The following is an 18423-nucleotide window of genomic DNA, read 5'->3' on the forward strand; positions in this document are numbered from 1 at the left end:
GTGGCTTTCCTCCCTTCCACAACAAGTGGAAGAGAAGGCGTGCCAACTTGCGTAGCCATGAATCAGGGCAAGGGACAACAGTCAGATGGTAGGTGATAACAGATGCAATAAACCACCTCTGCCCTCCCTTTCAGGGATAACACCTTTCCAGACCAGGTCCAGACTAGGGCCTCCACCCTGCCTGCCCCCTTGCTCCAATTCTTCTCCGTCTGGGAATCTGGTCCAAACCAGACTCCAAGCAACTTAACAGGACCATCCATCCAGTGCCCCACGACACTGGACGTTATCGTCTTGCCACTCCAGGTGCCGAGCCGCAACCCAATGGATTTGTCCTTGTTAATTTTTGCTCCTGCCACCGCCTCATATCCTTTGATTGCCTCTTCTACACAAGGTATCTGGCTTCATCGGTGATGGTGACGTCATCTGCATATGCAGAAACAGTCTTACCACATCCGATTTCATCGGGAGTGCCCCCCAAATTCTCCAACTTCTGCAGCAATGGCTCAAGAGCCAATACATTCAGAAGCGGAGACAGGGGGCACCCTTAACGAACTGAGTGCTTGATCTCAAACAGCACCGAAAGGCAACCGTTTATCTGGACTGTGGATTTGATGCTGCCATGATCCAACAGTGGAAGTCTGGGCCTAATCCAGCTGCCTTGAGGACTGCTGCCAGGTACTGGTGGTCTACCTGATCAAAAGCTTTACTTTGATATAAATGGACCAGTGCCCCACCTTTGCCTGACAATTTACCAACCCTGTGTAAGGTGTAGCATAAGAGATGAAGATTGTCCTGGATTGACTTGCCTAGGATGGTGCAGTCTGCGCTTTCCCTACAAATTTCTTCGCAATACGCGTCAACTATTTTGCTAGCACCTTGGGCAAAATCTTTAATTCTATATTAAGTAGAGTTATGGGCCTAAAATTTCTAATATGATTCCCCTTGCTTGGGTCTTTTCTGATCATCGTCACCACTCCCCGACTCACAGAGCTGGGAATCCTCCCATTCTGCTGCCAGTTTGTGTAGACAAAGGCTAGCAAGTGTCTGAACAAGTCACGCATACTATGATAAAATTCATAGGGCAGACCATCTAGCCCCGGCGACTTGTCCCTGATGCACTCAACCAGCACCTCTTTGCTGTAATTGGCCCTTTACAGGATTCCGCCTCCCATACCAAGCGTCGTGGGATTCCCATGGTCCAATGTATTGCTCTCCCCGAACAACCGGGCAAAACGCTGGTGAAAATGCCGGTGAAAAGCCTTTTGCATCTCCTCCTGTCCTTCAATCATACACTCATGTTCATTTGTTAAAGACTTTATAGAGGCTTCTCTGTCTCTGCGACTCTCCAGACAATGTGTCCATCTGGCAGTGTTAATACCCTCTCTCCCCACTGCACATAACTTAGTTTGGACTCTACACCCTTCATGTTTGGCTTTGAGATGATGGAACAAAACCGTGGATGCAGAGCCAGATTCCATGGCCTCATCTAATTCCTTAATTAGATTTCCTTCTATTCTAGTCTTCTCTCAACTTAGCTGATTACTAAATCTAATAGACTCAAAAGGAATGTCTCTCTTGAGGGCACACCACCACCTATTATTAATGATGGCACCGCATAATGTCCTCTGCACTATCTCCTTAACCCAAGCATGGAAGGTTTTACAAGTCAAAATAGACTTGATCATCTTCCTGTACCCTGGTTCCTGTCTATGACACTTACCTAAGTACACCTCACACATCACAAACTTGTGATCTGTGTAAGGGACACTACAAAAACGTGGACAACTAAATGTATTCCTGTCTCTATCTCTAACAAATATCCTATCTAAATAAGATCTGTGTGAACCGTCGTTATTAGTCCACATCCACTGTGGAACAAGTGGTTCATCCAGTCTATATCAGTTTACTAGGTTATAACTTCCTAGTAGCCTTTTCAGGCCAGGGTTTCCCCTTCTATCAGTCGAGCCGTAAGCACTTATAAGCAGACCGAGTACAAATATGAGCAGCTTATTGGAACCGGTATTAAGCAAGGATAGAAAAATATTAGATTTATAAGCCTTAAAATTCACTCCATAATTGCTCATATGGCGTAGTGGTTAAGAGCACGGGTTACTAACCCCAAGATTCTGAGTTTGATTCCAATGAGTGACCTGAACACTTACAATAATAATAATAATAATAATAATAATAACATCAAAAAATACCTTAGGAATGAGAACCCAGGTTCGAAATTTCCCCAAGACACCTAAAGAAGGCTGGAGGGTATATCATCCGAAATGTTGTCTTAACAATAAACAAGATGAGGACAAATATCCGTCAAATGTAAATAATGTTCTATGAAACAGGTTGGTTAGCTAGTTCTCATTGAACCCCAGAATCTGTTCTAGGGTGTCGTCGCACTTAAAATCTACCATCCGTTCATAAAATACTGAGGTGGTATTTTGCCCGTCCTGTGGATTAGCACTAGTGTCTGTTGGCACTCTTTTTGCCTTCCTGTCGTGTTCTGTCTTCTAATCAAATAGGGAGTAAATTCCTCCAAGGAGGCCAGTTGTGGAAAGAATTCTTCTGCAAGCGAATTCCACACCTGGCCACCGTCCAGGTAGAGCAAGAGATGTCTTAGCCTCAATGCATATCTGCACATCATTAGCCACGCCATCCCTAACCCACCCTTTAGTGGATCCTGGCAGCAAACGGAATGCCTCACAAGCATCTTTCCTCCCTTCCACAACAAACAGAAGAGAAGTCGTTCCAACTTGCTCAGTCATGAATTGGGACAAAGGACAACAATCAGACAGTATGTGATAACAGATGCAATGAAGACCTGTACCACCTCCGCCCTTCCTTTCAGGGATAGCGCCCATCCATACCAAGTCCGGACTAGAGCCTCAACCCTGTCTGCCACCTCACTCCAATTCTTCTCTGTCTGGGAATCCAGTCCAAATCAAACGCCAATCAGCTTAACAGGACCATCTGTTCAGTGTCGTGTGACACTGGACGTTATTGACTTGCCGCTCCAGGTGCTGAGCTGCAAGCCAATGGACTTGTCCTTGTTAACTGTTCCCCCTGCTACTGCCTTGTATCTCTTGATTTCATCCTCTACACAAAGTAGCTGAGCCTCACTGGACAAGAAGTGTGGCAAGAAGTTTACTTCCCAACCACATGGTTCTGGGTTAAGTTCCACTGCGTGGTACCATGGGCAAGTATCTTCTACTATAGCCTCAGGCTAACCAAAGTCTTGTGAGTAGATTTGATAGATGGAAACTGAAAGATGCCTGTCTTATATATGTTCCTTTTAAAATCTAGATGAGTAATAAATTTCCTTGTAGAATTTTTACTGGCCCACCACAGATAATAATTTTCCAGCTACATAAATGTATTCATAATACTTTGCTTGACATCTTGTCACTGGGCAGTTGGGATTCAACCTGAAACTTAGTTTTGAAATGAACTTCTTAACCATGTGATCATGCTTTGTGATGATGACCCCTTTTATTAGTACACAAAGTTAGTATCTCTTATCATTAGAACTCAAGGTTATCTTTTAAAGAGCATATTAATGTGTGACAGTTAATCAACTTAAATTGTTGATAAAAAGTAGGTTATGTTGAAAAGAGTAACATTTATCTTTTTATAAAAATACATCTTTAATGACGTAAAGTATACTAGCCATCTTAATATGGCTAACCACTAGGGGTGGCGGGTGTTACTGTAGCTTTTTAGCCCCAGGAGATCATCGTCTCCAGCTGGCTTTAGACACAATCCTGTGCTCTTTAATGATATTCGCAAAGGGAGGTCATCCCCTCTCGAAAACCTAAGTGATACGCATGGACTGCAGTTTTGAGATTATTGTCTCTTGTCAACACACGCTAATCACGGGTTTTCAATAAGAGAGACCTGTTTGCGAATATCTATTTAATGTTTTTCCAGTAACCACTGTCACTGATTTCGAAAAACGGTCTGAAAGCAATAATAAATCTCTGAGCGAGATGTAAGCATTAAGCGCTCGACAACGTAAAGTATACTAGCCATCTTAATATGGCTAACCACTAGGGGTGGGGGGGTGTTACTGTAGCTTTTTAGCCCCAGGAGATCATCGTCTCCAGCTGGCTTTAGACACAATCCTGTGCCCTTTAATGATATTCGCAAAGGGAGGTCATCCCCTCTCGAAAACCTAAGTGATACGCATGGACTGCAGTTTCACAAACAGGTCTCTCTTATCGAAAACCCGTGATTAGCATGTGTTGACAAGAGACAATAATCTCGAAACTGCAGTCCATGCGTATCACTTACGTTTTTGAGAGGGGATGACCTCCCTTTGCGAATATCATTAAAGGGCACAGGATTGTGTCTAAAGCCAGCTGGAGACAATGATCTCCTGGGGCTAAAAAGCTACAGTAACACCCCCACCCCTAGTGGTTAGCCATATTAAGATGGCTCGTATACTTTACGTTGTCGAGCGCTTACTGTTTACATCTCGCTCAGAGATTTATTATTGCCATCTTTAATGAAATGAATCAAAATAAACAAAATGCATCAATTTTATTTAGTATACTGTTAGTTTGATGTATGCTTTTAACAACATTAACTATAGATGTAGATTAAAGATATAAACTAAATTTTTAGCATAATGAAGCTTATTTATCATCATCATACATATGTCATCATCGTTGGCATGGGTTGGATGGTTTGATATGATTTACCTAGTCAGAGTACTATGTCTAGCTCCTTTGTCTGATGTGGCATCAGTTATACAGCTGAATACCATTCCTAATGCCAACCACTTTACTTGGTGTTTTTTTTTTCAAGGCCCCAGCTCTTGTAAGATTGTTAACTAACTCAGAAGATACACACACACACACAAATATCCAAAATAAAACTAAAAACACAAGAATTTTTATAAACTTTCAAGAGGACATGGACTAATTCTGTTCTAGAATAGTATATCTTGAAGTACACACATAAAGCTTTAAATAATAGCTTGTAAAAATTGGATTGAAAATCCCTTTTGATTAGAAAATTTTGAAGACTGCTTATGACTTTCTCATTCCAAAAAGTTTATTCAACGCAGTATTTACAGGCTATTATTTATAGCTTGATGTGTGTACTTTGAGATATACTATTCTCAAACTGAAAAATGAAAGTATTTATAAAGTGTAGAATTTTCCCAAATGCCATTATTTAAATATAAGTCTTATTAATGTAGCATTACACAAACTTCTAGACTGATTTTGTTTTTGTTGTTATCTGTACTATCACCATCTCTTTTTATACACCTGGAAGTCAACAATGGAGCCTTTTACATGATCATTCAGCCTGGTAGGAGGAGCAGGCAAATCTCTCTCAAACCACACATTACTGGCTTTAAAAAAAAAACCCCCAGAGAATTCATTGAATAAGTCTGGTCATAACTTGAATACCTTTTCATTATATGTCTGCTAGGTCAAGGCTGAAAAACAACTCAATCTGTTTTGACATTTCTTTATTAACATCATCTGCAAGAGCTAACTATAGCACAAGGTATCCTGTTTGAAATAGTAGCTAAAACTTCTTCAGCTCATGCTGTACTATTTCAGAAAAGTAGAATAATGTAACCTTGCCAGACAGGATAGTCAAATTTGCACAGCCCAAGTTGATCTCATAAGGTTTTTAAACTCAGAATGTAAAAAATTGTAATTAAATATTACGAAGCATTTCCCTCCAAAGTTTATGTTAAACAAACTGGTACAACCCCTCTATAAATAGTCATGTTTGAAGGAGTCATTACTAGTTATTAACTTGGCTATTGTTATTTCAAATTGAGTAGTTAAACAGTGATTTAGTAGTTTACTGTAAGCATTAGTGTATTGGATATCTTGCCATGTTATTCCTTATGTTCTTAGCCCAAATCCTGCTAGGGTGAGCTTTGTTTTCATCCTTCCAGGGTCAATAATTAAAGCACCTGTGGCATGTAGTGGACTGACCAAAATATTAGTGTCAGACCTGAATCCTTGCAGTACTTGTTTTTGCTCTTATCATTCCGTGCTCAAATGCTTCCATGGCTACTCAAGTGATAGGCTTAATCAGTTTCATGACTCAACACCACCTCTTGGCCCTGTGAGTGCCTTCAGTATACACCACTCTATTGCAAGCATTTGTTCTAGGTCTCTAATTAAGAATTCCTTCCTCCCCTCCCTCCTTTCACCAGTCTCAGATGTCTTGTCATGGGCCCTGCCATACTCACCTGACTGAGTGATAAAAATATAGCTGTGATAACACTATTTTGCTTGTTTTCTATGCTAAGTTTTCTTCATGACTGGAAATAATAACCAAATACCCCTCAAATCATGCTCCACCATCTTATTAAAAAAATGGTGGGAGGACATTGGAGAAAGTAGGATGATCAGAGGTTGCCCAAGTCTGTTGAATTAGGGATGACTTGGTGTCAAACAGCAATTACAAAACTCTGCCTTTATTCTATCTCCTCTACACCAGAGTGAACTTTAAAATAAATGAATGCTAAACAAAAACTAAATGAATATGCAACAAACTACTTTCTTTGTTTTTAATGTTATTTGTTCCTTTTTTCTTACAGGAAACTGGTCATTGTATACCTGCTGGTAAACCTTTGGACACTAGCTATATTGACTGGATACGCATGGGTACCACTGTAGCAACTAATGCCCTACTAGAACGCAAAGGAGAAAGGATTGCCTTGGTTATAACAAAGGGCTTTAAAGATTTGTTATATATTGGTAATCAGTCCAGACCAAACATCTTTGATTTAGTAAGTGTAGTAACTTTTCTTTAACTCTTTTTTTTTCAAGAAATATGCTGCAGGTAGAGGTGGATGACTGCATTACTTTACGAGTTAGTTGCTGTTAATTAACCCTTGGTCATCCTTGATTGAGAAGTTATTATTAAAGACATCCTAATCATGACTATTCATCTTGGGGTAACATTCTCCAGTGTTCCTTTCATCATTTTTTTTAAAGACAGATATAATTTGCAGAAATTTGGCTGTAACTTCTTGTTGGTCAAGCAACTGTGCCACTGGCTGAGAAGACTACCTTAATTTATGAGCCACAGATTGCCTTTGAAATACAAATTTGTTGTCTCTACCACCACATAGTGAAGCTTGCAGTGTCCAGCAATTGGGTTAAAGTTTTTAACTGCTGTTGTTCAATAGATTTGAACTCAAGTCAGTATAATTGAACTAGAAGCTTGTTGTTTATGTAATATATGTTACATACTGTGTAATAGAGTGTCAGTGACTAAATTGTTAATATATGATAAGTGTTGATACTTGATGACTATGACAATTTATCATCATTATCATCATATGTTTTTCCATACTTGTCTGGGTTGGGGAGGTCTTCTCCAGCACACTGCTATTTCACCACTTGCTGTATTCCTTTATCATCTCCTTTGTGAGGTCAGCCTTCAACAACTATTCCCACATGTTCCTTGGACTTCATTTTTTACAGGCTTCTTTCATTTAGCATCTTCATCTAAGTATTTTTGATAACAATACCTGGATTTTTGATTCTCTTTAAATTTATAGTTTGAGACTCACTAATTTTAATGCAATAACCATTTGATAACATTGTCCATGGTTATGATAATGACTTCCTCTGTCAGTCTGTACATACACACACATATGCCTATACCATGAAACACACTAACTCAGTATATAAGTATCTCTACTTCCATCACCACCACATCTACCATCAACCTCCATCATCATACATCTACCATGTGTTTAATCTCCATAGACAATACATTACTAGTAGTGATTATTTACTGATTGACTTGAAAATTTTAACAATATCCAGAGCTTTTATTTTAATAAACGGATAATTTTTATGATGACACATTTATTCTAAATACATTTCAACAAATTCAAAGTGAATATACTAATCATTATTGTATTTCATCATTGGAGAACAACTTCTCTTTTCAGATGATTGTATATTCATAACACACTTGATTCATTGGAGTAAGGAGACCTTGGGACACTGGGTGTTTCAACATTCTATCTCCTCAGTCAAAGCTACTTTCAACTAATGAATCTGACTAGAGTTTGTGGCTTTTGTTTTTTATAAATTCTGCAAATAAACTTTTTGCTGACACAGCAACTGTGTCAAGCCACGTGAAGTGCACCTCTACCAGTATCATGTAAAAAGCACCCAGTTCACTCTGTAAAGTGGTTGGCATTAAGAAGAGCATCTGGCTTTGGAAGCGAAGCCAAATCAAATTGGAACTTGATGATTCCTGCCAACTGGTAATAAATCGTCAGGGGAACTGTGAGAATTAGAAGAATTATGCACATATTAATGCTAATGAATCTAACAAGTTTATAATAATTGTGTGAAAATTCTTAATTCATTACAAATATTTTGGCACTGACTAATTTTAGTAATATTATGAGATTATGATAACTGATCTTTGTGTGTGTGTGTGGACATACACATATATACACATTTAATGTAGTGGTTGATTATGATTAGAAAGAGTTACCATTAGTTGTGAGAAAAAGCCCAGAAACAAAATTCTACTCAGTGACATCTTGTTCTGAGTGTGACAGAGTTATCTCCCTTTGACCAGTTCCAGTTGTGTCCTCCCCCCCCCCACCTCCAAAAAAAGAGCCAGTATATGCATGATTTCCTGTATTCCTACCTCCAGTAGTAGTGTTAAGTTCCTCTGGCCAGCAAATCTGAGGAGCCACTTATATTGCTAAGACCGTAATAGGTGCAAAACCAATGGTAATTTCCAGACTGGGCATAGCCAACAACTGGAAAAATTCTAAAGCATTCTTTTTTTCTGACTTACGAACAACTGACATATATATCATCATCATCGTTTAATGTCCACTTTCCATGCTAGCATGGGTTGGACGATTTTGACTGAGGGCTGGTGAACCAGATGGCTGCACCAGGCTCCAATCTTGATCTGGCAGTGTTTCTACAGCTGGATGCCCTTCCTAACGCCAACCACTCCGAGAGTGTCGTGGCTGCTTTTTATGTGCCACCAGCATGGGGGCCAGTCAGGCGGTACTGGCAATGACCTCGCTCAAATCTTTTTACACATGCCACCAGCACAGGTGCTAATAAGGTGACGCTGGTAACGATCACGCTCGAATCGTGCCCTTTTATGTATCACCGTCACGGAAGCTGCTCTGGCAATGATCACACTTGGATGGTGCTCTTGGCACCCTACTAGCATGGGTACAAGTGCCAGTAAGGCAACGCTGGTAACAATCACACTCAAATGGTGCCTTTTATGTGCCACTATCATGGAAGCCGGTTAGCCACTCTGTCAACGATCACACTCGTATGGTGCTCTTTGCACCCCGCTAGCACAGATGCTAGTCATTGAATTTGATTTTGACTTTGATTTCACTTGCCTCAGCACGTCTTCGCAAGCAGAGTTTTAGTGTCCAAAGAAGGAAAAGGTACGCATAAGTGGGCTGGTTACGCCCCTGGCATAGGCCACGAGGTTATGCTCTCATTTAGCTTGCCAGGTCTTCTCAAGCACAGCATATTTCTAAAAGTCTTGGTCACTAGTCATTTCCTTGGTGAGGCATAAAGTTCGAAGGTCATGCTTCACTACTTCATCCCAGGTTTTCTTGGGTCTACCTCTTCCACAGGTTCCTTCAACCGCTAGGGTGTGGCACTTTTTCACACTGCTATCCACATCCATTCTTGCCACATGACCATACCAGTGCAGTTGTCTCTCTTGCGCACCACATCTGGTGCTTCTTAGGTCCAACTTTTCTCTCAAGGTACTTGCATTCTGTCAGGTATGCACACTGATATTACACATCCATTGGATCATACTGGCTTCATTCCTTGCGAGCTTACACATGTCCTCAGTAGTCATGGCCCATGTTTCACTGCCATGTAGCATGGCTGTTTGTACACAAGCTTCATAGAATATATATATATTTATATGTAACAAATAAGAAAATGGAGAAACACATTAGTTGGTTTATTAGCTTTAGGATATTAGAATGTAGCCTTATTTAATTATCAGAACTACAACCATAATAACATATATATATATATACAGTATAAAATTCAATACATTTAAGATAAGAATACAAGTAGTTATTAAAAAAACGTTAATATAAATTGTTAGGATCATTAAAATCACTTACAGCTGTTTCAGCCTATGGAAAAAAGTAATTTTTTTGTGCCTATACTTGTCCAATATAATTGACAAGTATAGGCACAAAAAAATTACTATATTAATGTTTTTTTAATAACTACTTGTATTCTTATCTTAAATGTATTGAATCTTATACTGTATATATGTATGTTATTATGGTTGTAGTTTTGATAATTAAATAAGGCAACATTCTATTATCCTAAAGCTGATAAACCAACTAATGTGTTTCTCTTTTTTCTTATTTGTAATATAAATTAATGGTAAAATATTTCTTTACTTTCACCCATTTAATACAATAAGTGAGTTTATTGCATTGCAATTAAAAACATTTGTGTATTAATAATTTGGGTAGTATACCAACAGTATATTGGATAAGTATTATCCCTTAGAGGGTTGGATCCACAACCCCTAACTTACTTGGTGTTATATATATATATATATATATATATATATATATATATATTATATATATATATATAATGTATGTATGTAATCCATATTCAATTAAGAGAAAAAATGGAGAGATAATGATTAATATTTATTTATTAATAAATCGATAATCGTTCATTCCTATAATTGTTTCAATTTGTATTCATTCAATAAATTACAAATTTATGCAATAAATCTGCATTTATAAGTTATGAGCAAAATATCATCAGGAAAATATTAGACATTAAAAAATTACATGTTGACTATTCTGTTCTTTCCAGCAGACTAAATATATAAAATTGATATTATTTTTTTAGTGTATGTGTATGAGAGCTAACAGATGAATTTAAATATAATAAAAAATAAAATAAAGTAATAAAATAAAAATAGAATTAAAATCAAAATAGAATAAAAATAAAATAGAATAGAATAAATATGTATATAGATACACATGTACATACAGACATACGTATATAAAAGTATATACATAAATAAATGTACACACATATACATATTTACACACAGATATATAAAACAAACAACTACATACGAACACTATTGATATCTATGCCCATTGGCTAAAGTAATTTGAATTTGTGTACATGTGAAAATAAGTTTTAGAGAAAATATCAGATCATAATGGTTTGTCACTTTATGCATGTGTGCGTAATTATGACAATAAAAGGTTTACCGTTACTATCAAAAACACATGCACACATACACACACGCACACACATATATATGTATGTATATATGTGTGTGTGTTGATTATAACATTCAATTCTATAGTATTTAGTTTTAATTAATGTATAATTTAATGTTGTGATCTAATTTATTTTGGTAAAACAACATGTGTATGTTTGTACATGTATGTTTATATTCATTAAGATTGACAGTGAGGTTGCAATTAAAAGTATCCGACTATTAATCTATTTATGAAATTAAATTATGAATAGTATTAATATAATCTATAATAATTTACATTAATAGCTACTGTATAATCTTATGATCAAATTTATGATTCTTATATCCAAGGAAGCACCAATTATGATGGCATAATACACCAAATTGTCATTTATATTAGCTATAGATAGAGAATCTGGTGTATTATGCCATCACGACTGGTGGTTTTAGAAACAGTGACAAAATAATTTTAATACTTAAGAATTAAGTTCTATCTCTATTAATTAAGTAATAAGTATTATTAATTAGTGTTTAAAATGTTCATTAATGTAAGATAATAGATTAGAATATATTATGTATTACATAGATCTATTCAATATTATTCGGTTAGGTATGAATATAGATTAAGCTTACTACTTTACCAAAATTTATGAGCCCAATGGATTCAGAAAATTCTTCCAATAAAGAAATACATACTGATTTAATTTTAATCTATTTTATCAATAGGTAAAATGCTTATTGAATATAATTTATTTAATTATTATGTTATATCAGCTATATTAAATTTGTTGTATATTATAGTTATAGAGGATATCATATGAATCTTATATTATATAATTTTATATTACTCTATAAGTTTATAATTTAATTAAATTTAATAAAGACATATTTTGTGGAATGTACTCAAGGTACATTTTCTCATTTCTTGAGTTGAGGAGATGGTTCTTAGATATAAGAATTTGGTAGGCCTCCCCAGTACACAACTCACTGCAATTATTTGAGATTCTGTATGATTTAGCAAAACTAACAATTTTCCATCTAAGATTAAATTAAATCTACCAGTAGATTTAATTTTTTGTCTATTTTTAAAGCTATGTAAATGGTTAGTGACCCTAATTTTTATTCTGTTCTCAGTTGATTCTATATACAGAATTTCTTTCCTTGTGATTCAACTATACATTGGTAAACTAAGTTATTTTTCTAGCATAAGTTTTTAAATTTACAGCTAATTTTAACTTTACAGTCTCAGGTTTTGTTTGCATCACTAAATATAAATTTGTTTGAAGGGAATTAATATGGGTTAATTCCCCTCTATCATTAAGTTTTGTATGACTGTTAATGTTATTATTAAGGTTTGTGAAATCATGTTGGTGTTGTGAAGAATTATTATTAGAGACAGGAAAATATCGTGGGTTGGCAGAACCATTAGCATGCCAAGCAAAATGCTTAGCGGCATTTCGTTTGCATTTCAAATTCCGCTGAGGTCAATTTTGCCTTTCATCCTTTCAGGATTGATAATTTAAGTACCAGTTGCACACTGGGGTTGATCTAATCGACTAGCCTCATTCCCCAAAATTTCAAGCCTTGTGCCTTTAGTAGAAAGTATTATTAGAGACAGGAAATTTTCCATAAATTCCTATATAATGCCTGTTATTTAAGTTTTATATTTCTAAAAATCTATGGTAAAAGTTTTTTTGTTTTTTATTAAAAAGGCAAAGTTTTCGTTTTTTTTCCTCGAAAACCATCTCTAAGACACTGTTTCTTTAATAGAGTTTCTGATCAACCCTCCCATCTATTATACAATTATAAAAACAGAAAATTTTTAAGCTTTCATATTGTGGTCGTATTATACATATGTAACCTATTCGAATTCAACAAATAATATTAAAAAGAAATATAATAATAATAATCATCATCATCATCATTTAGCGCCTGCTTTCCATGCTAGCACGAGTTGGACGGTTCAACTGGGGTCTGGGAGGCCAGAAGGCTGCACCAGGCCCAGTCTGATCTGGCAATGTTTCTACGGCTGGTTGCCCTTCCTAATGCCAACCACTCCGTGAGTCTAGTGTGCTTTTTACGTGCCACCGGCACAGGCAAACGGCCACGGTCGGATGGTGCTTTTTACGTGCCACCGGCACAGGGGCCAGGTGAGGCTGGCAATGGCCACGTTTGGATGGTTCGCTTACGTGCCACCGGCACTGGTATCACAGCTACACTTTCCATTGATGTTGATTGATTTCAATTTTGATTCTGATTCTCACTTGCCTCAAAAGGTCTTCACAAGTAGAGTTTTGTGTCCCAAGAAGGGAAGGTATGCATAAGTGGACTGGCTACATCCCATGTAGAGGCCATGGGTTATGGTCTCACTTGTCCTGCCGGGTCTTCTCACGCACAGCATACTTCCATAGGTCTCGGTCTCTAGTCATTTCCTCGGTGAGACCTAAGGTTCGAAGGTCGTGCTTCACCACCTCGTCCCAGGTTTTCCTGCGTCTACCTCTTCCACAGGTTCCCTCAACTGCTAGAGTGTGGCACTTTTTCACACAACTATCTTCATCCATTCTCGTCACATGACCATACCAGCGCAGCCGTCTCTCTTGCACACCACAACTGATGCTTCTTGGGTCCAACTTTTCTCTCAAGGTACTTACACTCTGTTGAGTATGAACACTGACATTACACATCCATCGGAGCATAATTGTTTCATTTCTTGCGAGCTTATGCATATCCTCAGCAGTCACGGCCCATGTTTCACTACCATGTAGCATGGCTGTTCGTACATATGCATCATACAGTCTGCCTTTTACTCTGAGCGAGAGGCCTTTTGTCACCAGCAGGGGTAAGAGCTCTCTGAACTTTGCCCAGGCTATTCTTACTCTAGCAGTTACACTTTCAGCACCCCCACCCCAGCTACTGACTTGGTCACCTAGGTAACGGAAGCTATCAACTATTTCTAGTTTTTCTCCCTGGAATGTGGTGGAAGTTGGTCTCTGCACATTTTCAGTGTTTATTGCTCCTGAGCATCTGCCACATACAAAAACTATCTTCCTAGTTAACCTTCCTTTGACATTGCGGCACCTCTTATGTGTCTTTAGCTTACACTTGGTGCATCTTAGAGTTTCTACCTACGCCTTTTCTACAGATCAAGCAGGGCCATCTACCTGAAGGCGTTTGTGATTTGTCTACCTTCCTACTTATTAGGACTTTGGTTTTGGCTAGGTTGACTCTAAGGCCCTTCGATTCTAATCCTTGCTTCCACACCTGAAACTTCTCTTCCAGTTCTGATAGTGACTCAGCAATTAAAGCAAGGTCATCAGCATAGAGGGGCTCCCAGGGTCATCCTGTCTTGAATTCCTCCGTTATTGCCTGGAGGACTATGATGAATAGGAGGGGGCTGAGGACTGAACCTTGGTGGACCCCAACCTCTACCTGGAATTCTTCACTATACTCATTGCCAGCCCTCACCTTACTAGCAGCGTCCCTGTACATGGCTCGCACAGCTCTCACTAACCATTCATCTATCCCTAGTTTCCTCATTGACCACCAGATAAGGGATCAGGGGACCCTGTCAGGCTTTCTCCATGTCAACGAAAGCCAGGTACAGGGGCTTATCTTTGGCTAGGTATTTCTCCTGCAGCTGTCTTACCAGGAATATAGCATCAGTAGTTTTTTTCCCTGGCACGAACCCAAACTGCATCTCATCTAAACTAACTCTCTCTCTAATTAGTTGGGCTATGACCCTCTCCGTAACCTTCATTACCTGATCCAACAGCTTGATACCTCTGTAATTATTTGTATCTAAAGCATCACCTTTACCTTTGTAGCAGTTGACTATTATGCTGCTACACCAGTCATTGGGAATGACTCCTTCGTTTATCACCTGGTTAACTATACGGGTGACTAGGCTATAGCCGGCACTGCCAGATATTTTGAGCATCTCTGCAGTAATTCCTGATGGGCCTGGGGCTTTCCTTGTTTTCATGCTTCTAATTGCCTTAAATACCTATTTCTTTATTACCCACAAGGGGCTAAACACAGAGAGGACAAACAAGGACAGACATAGGTATTAAGTCGATTACTGGTCCCTCTGTTGGGTCGACATTCGGCAGGCTCTCTTTATCCCATTCATTTTCTTTATTCAGCAACCTTTCATAGTGGCGTCTCCAAACCTCTCTCTTTGCATCCTCATTTAGCGCAAGTGAACCATCATCCATGCGAACACATTTCTCTCCTACCACATCACGATTCTCTCTCACACACTGTCTTGCAACACGAAATACCTCAAGTCTTTCATCCTCACAGCGCAGAACATTGTCAAATTTGTTCTTATCTGCTTCCCCTCTGGCTAAATAAACCTGCCTCCTAGCTTCCCTTCTGGCAGTCTGATACACTTCCCTGCTACCACCGTTCTTCCAGTCCTTCCAAGCTTGTTTCTTTTGTCTAATAGCCCTGTCAACAATATTGTTCCACCACTACGTTACCTTGGGTCTCGAGGGGACTTTGCACCAACCACAGATCTGGTCTGTGGCTCTTAGCAGGTTGTCCCTTAGAGACCTCCAATAATGATAATAATAATAGTAATAATAATAATAGTATTATAATAATAGTGTTAATTATAATAATAAAAATATAAATAATAGGAATAAAATTTGGTTAATCGTTCCTTATGGGGATGAAGTTAAAACTTTAATAAAAGAGATTTTAAATATTATTGAACAGTTCATTCGTGTTAATCGAAAATGTAAAAAAGTTTTCTCTAGTAATAATTTGGAGTTGGTTATTCTACCACTAATAATGTAGGTAACATTATTTCTTCTTTTAATAAATTTAAGTTGAATAATTTTTATAAAAAGAAATTTTATAATGATGCCTATAATAATAAATATATATATATATATATATATATATATATACATCTGTATATATATATATATATATATATAAATAAATAATCAAAATAAGCAACAAGAACATCTTCAGTAATTTGACATTTATTTCACCCTTTCCTATATCTATAAATAGAAAATCTCTTTTGTCTCCATTCAACCGAATATCCCTCCCCCCTCTCTTGCAGATCAAAATAACTTAAAGAAAATCTTCAGTCAGAAGATAAATTCTAACACCTTAATGTTCTTAACATTCAAATCAACATCTCTGTCTGTATTTCTATGCTCCTTATAATGTCATCAATTAACATGGAAATAAGCATATGTATTGATGGAAAATTTTTTTTGCCCATGACACTACATGGAGCCTAAGTAAGGAAGGCATGTGTAAAATTTGAATGAAATTGGTTGTGTAGTTCTCAAGTTTTAGGGATTCACACAGACAGACAGATACACATTCTCAGTTTTATATATATAGATAAGCCCAGTTTCACCCGGTCTGTTTGAATGATGTGACTGTGATCGTTTTCGGTTAGGCATAATCTATAACAGCATTTCTCAACCTTATCATTTCGGGTCCCCTGTTTCGATTGGAGCCTCCAGCTGTATGAAAATTTCTCCCCCACCCCCATCAAAAAACAGCTTCAGGAGTTGTGAAGAAAGAATTTGTACATAGTCTGTTTCTGAGAGCTATTGTATTGGACCTCTGTCTAATCATTAAAACATTTATTTAATTATGAACATAAAAAGAAATTATACATTAATCCCTATTTTTGTGAGCAGTTCTATCCATAAAAATTTTATTTGCAGATGGCAGAAATTGAAAGAAGATATGTGAAATGGACATGTGTGTGTGTATATGTGTGTGTGTGTGTGGCATGTGTGCTTATGCGTGTGTATGTGAGAGAGAAAGAGGGTGAGAAAGAGAGATAGAGTGAGTGAAGTGAAAATATCTTCGCAGAAAACAGCTTCAGGAGTTGTGCAGAAAGAATTTGTACATTGTCTGTTTCTGAGAACTATGCTATTGGACCTCTGTCTAATCACGTCTTTTAAGGTATATACACATACATAGAAAATGTGAGATCATAGTAGAAAATTTTTACAATAGATATTGTTTTAATTTTTTTTTGTCTAATGTAGAAGTTGGCGTTCCATGTGTGTGTGTGTGTGTGTGTGTGTGCGTGTATGTATGTGTGTGTATGTATGTGTGTTTGTAAGTGTTTTGTGTTGGCTATTTTATGATCAGATTCATAGATATTGTTTTTATTTTTTTTGTCTAATGTAGAAGTTGGTGTTCCTTGTGTGTGTGTGTGTAAGTGTGTGTGTGTGTATGTGTGTCTCACACAACCTATCAAACACACACACACACACACTCTCTCCCTCACACACATATACACGCACGCATATCAAATCTTCCGATCAAGATCAAAAGATCCCATTTTCCCTCGAACCCCATATGTAAAGATATATATGTATACACATTATATATATATTTATATACACACACATATATATATATAAATTAACACAATATATCTGATTAATAATATCTGTTATGATTGTGCAATTGTGGTGGGCGATAATATGTCACCGTTCTAAAAGACGGAAATATTTAAACTGTTGCTACTGTCACAGTTTCTCTCTCTATAGATAGAGGCAGAAGTACAGTGAGAAAGGTGGTGGTGGAAAGAGTGACAGAGAGACGGTGAAGCTGTGAAACTTCGTTATAGAGAGAAAGTGCAGACAGACGTATAGAGAAAGATTGACAGCGCTGGCGAAGATGGTGGGGGAAAGATATTGGAGGCTTCAAACGTTGTTATAGAGAGAAAGTGAAGGGAAGGGAGGAAAGAAAGAGATGGAAAAAGAAAGGGTGATAACCATTAGAGAGAAACAACAAACACTTGTCAAAGTGTGGGTTTTTTTCCACAGATTTTGAGATAGGGATTTCTAACCTAGCCCAGTCACATCCTCGCCTCTTTTTACATGTCCCTGTAAATTTTGGAGCGAATCTGACCGGATCTAGTGCCATTGAACCCTTACTAAAGCCAAAGTGCGCAAGTTTTTTTCCTCTTTTATATACGTAGATTAGAGTATAGCTAGGTTAAAGATATTCTATAGTTTATTAATGTTTTATATTAAGCTAAATTATATCTTCACAGATAAATACATTTCTATCTATTTACTCTATTTTTTTTACCTTAAATATTTAATATAATAAATGTATTGTAGGCAACTGGTCCTAATGTTTTAAGTTTCAAATTTAGTTAATGGTGTTTCT

General features: G+C 37.3%; 1 protein-coding gene across 1 annotated transcript in view; it reads left to right on the plus strand.

The window, feature by feature from the left end:
- Window positions 1-6544: 6544 nt before the first annotated feature.
- Window positions 6545-18423, plus strand: part of LOC115221209 (5-oxoprolinase) — a 180558-nt gene continuing 168679 nt past the window's right edge. The window contains 1 exon segment of the mRNA XM_036510593.1: window positions 6545-6763. Within this exon segment, the coding sequence (XP_036366486.1) occupies window positions 6545-6763 (219 nt within the window).

The sequence above is a fragment of the Octopus sinensis genome, linkage group LG18, assembly GCF_006345805.1.
Source record: "Octopus sinensis linkage group LG18, ASM634580v1, whole genome shotgun sequence".
Lineage (NCBI taxonomy): Eukaryota > Metazoa > Mollusca > Cephalopoda > Octopoda > Octopodidae > Octopus > Octopus sinensis.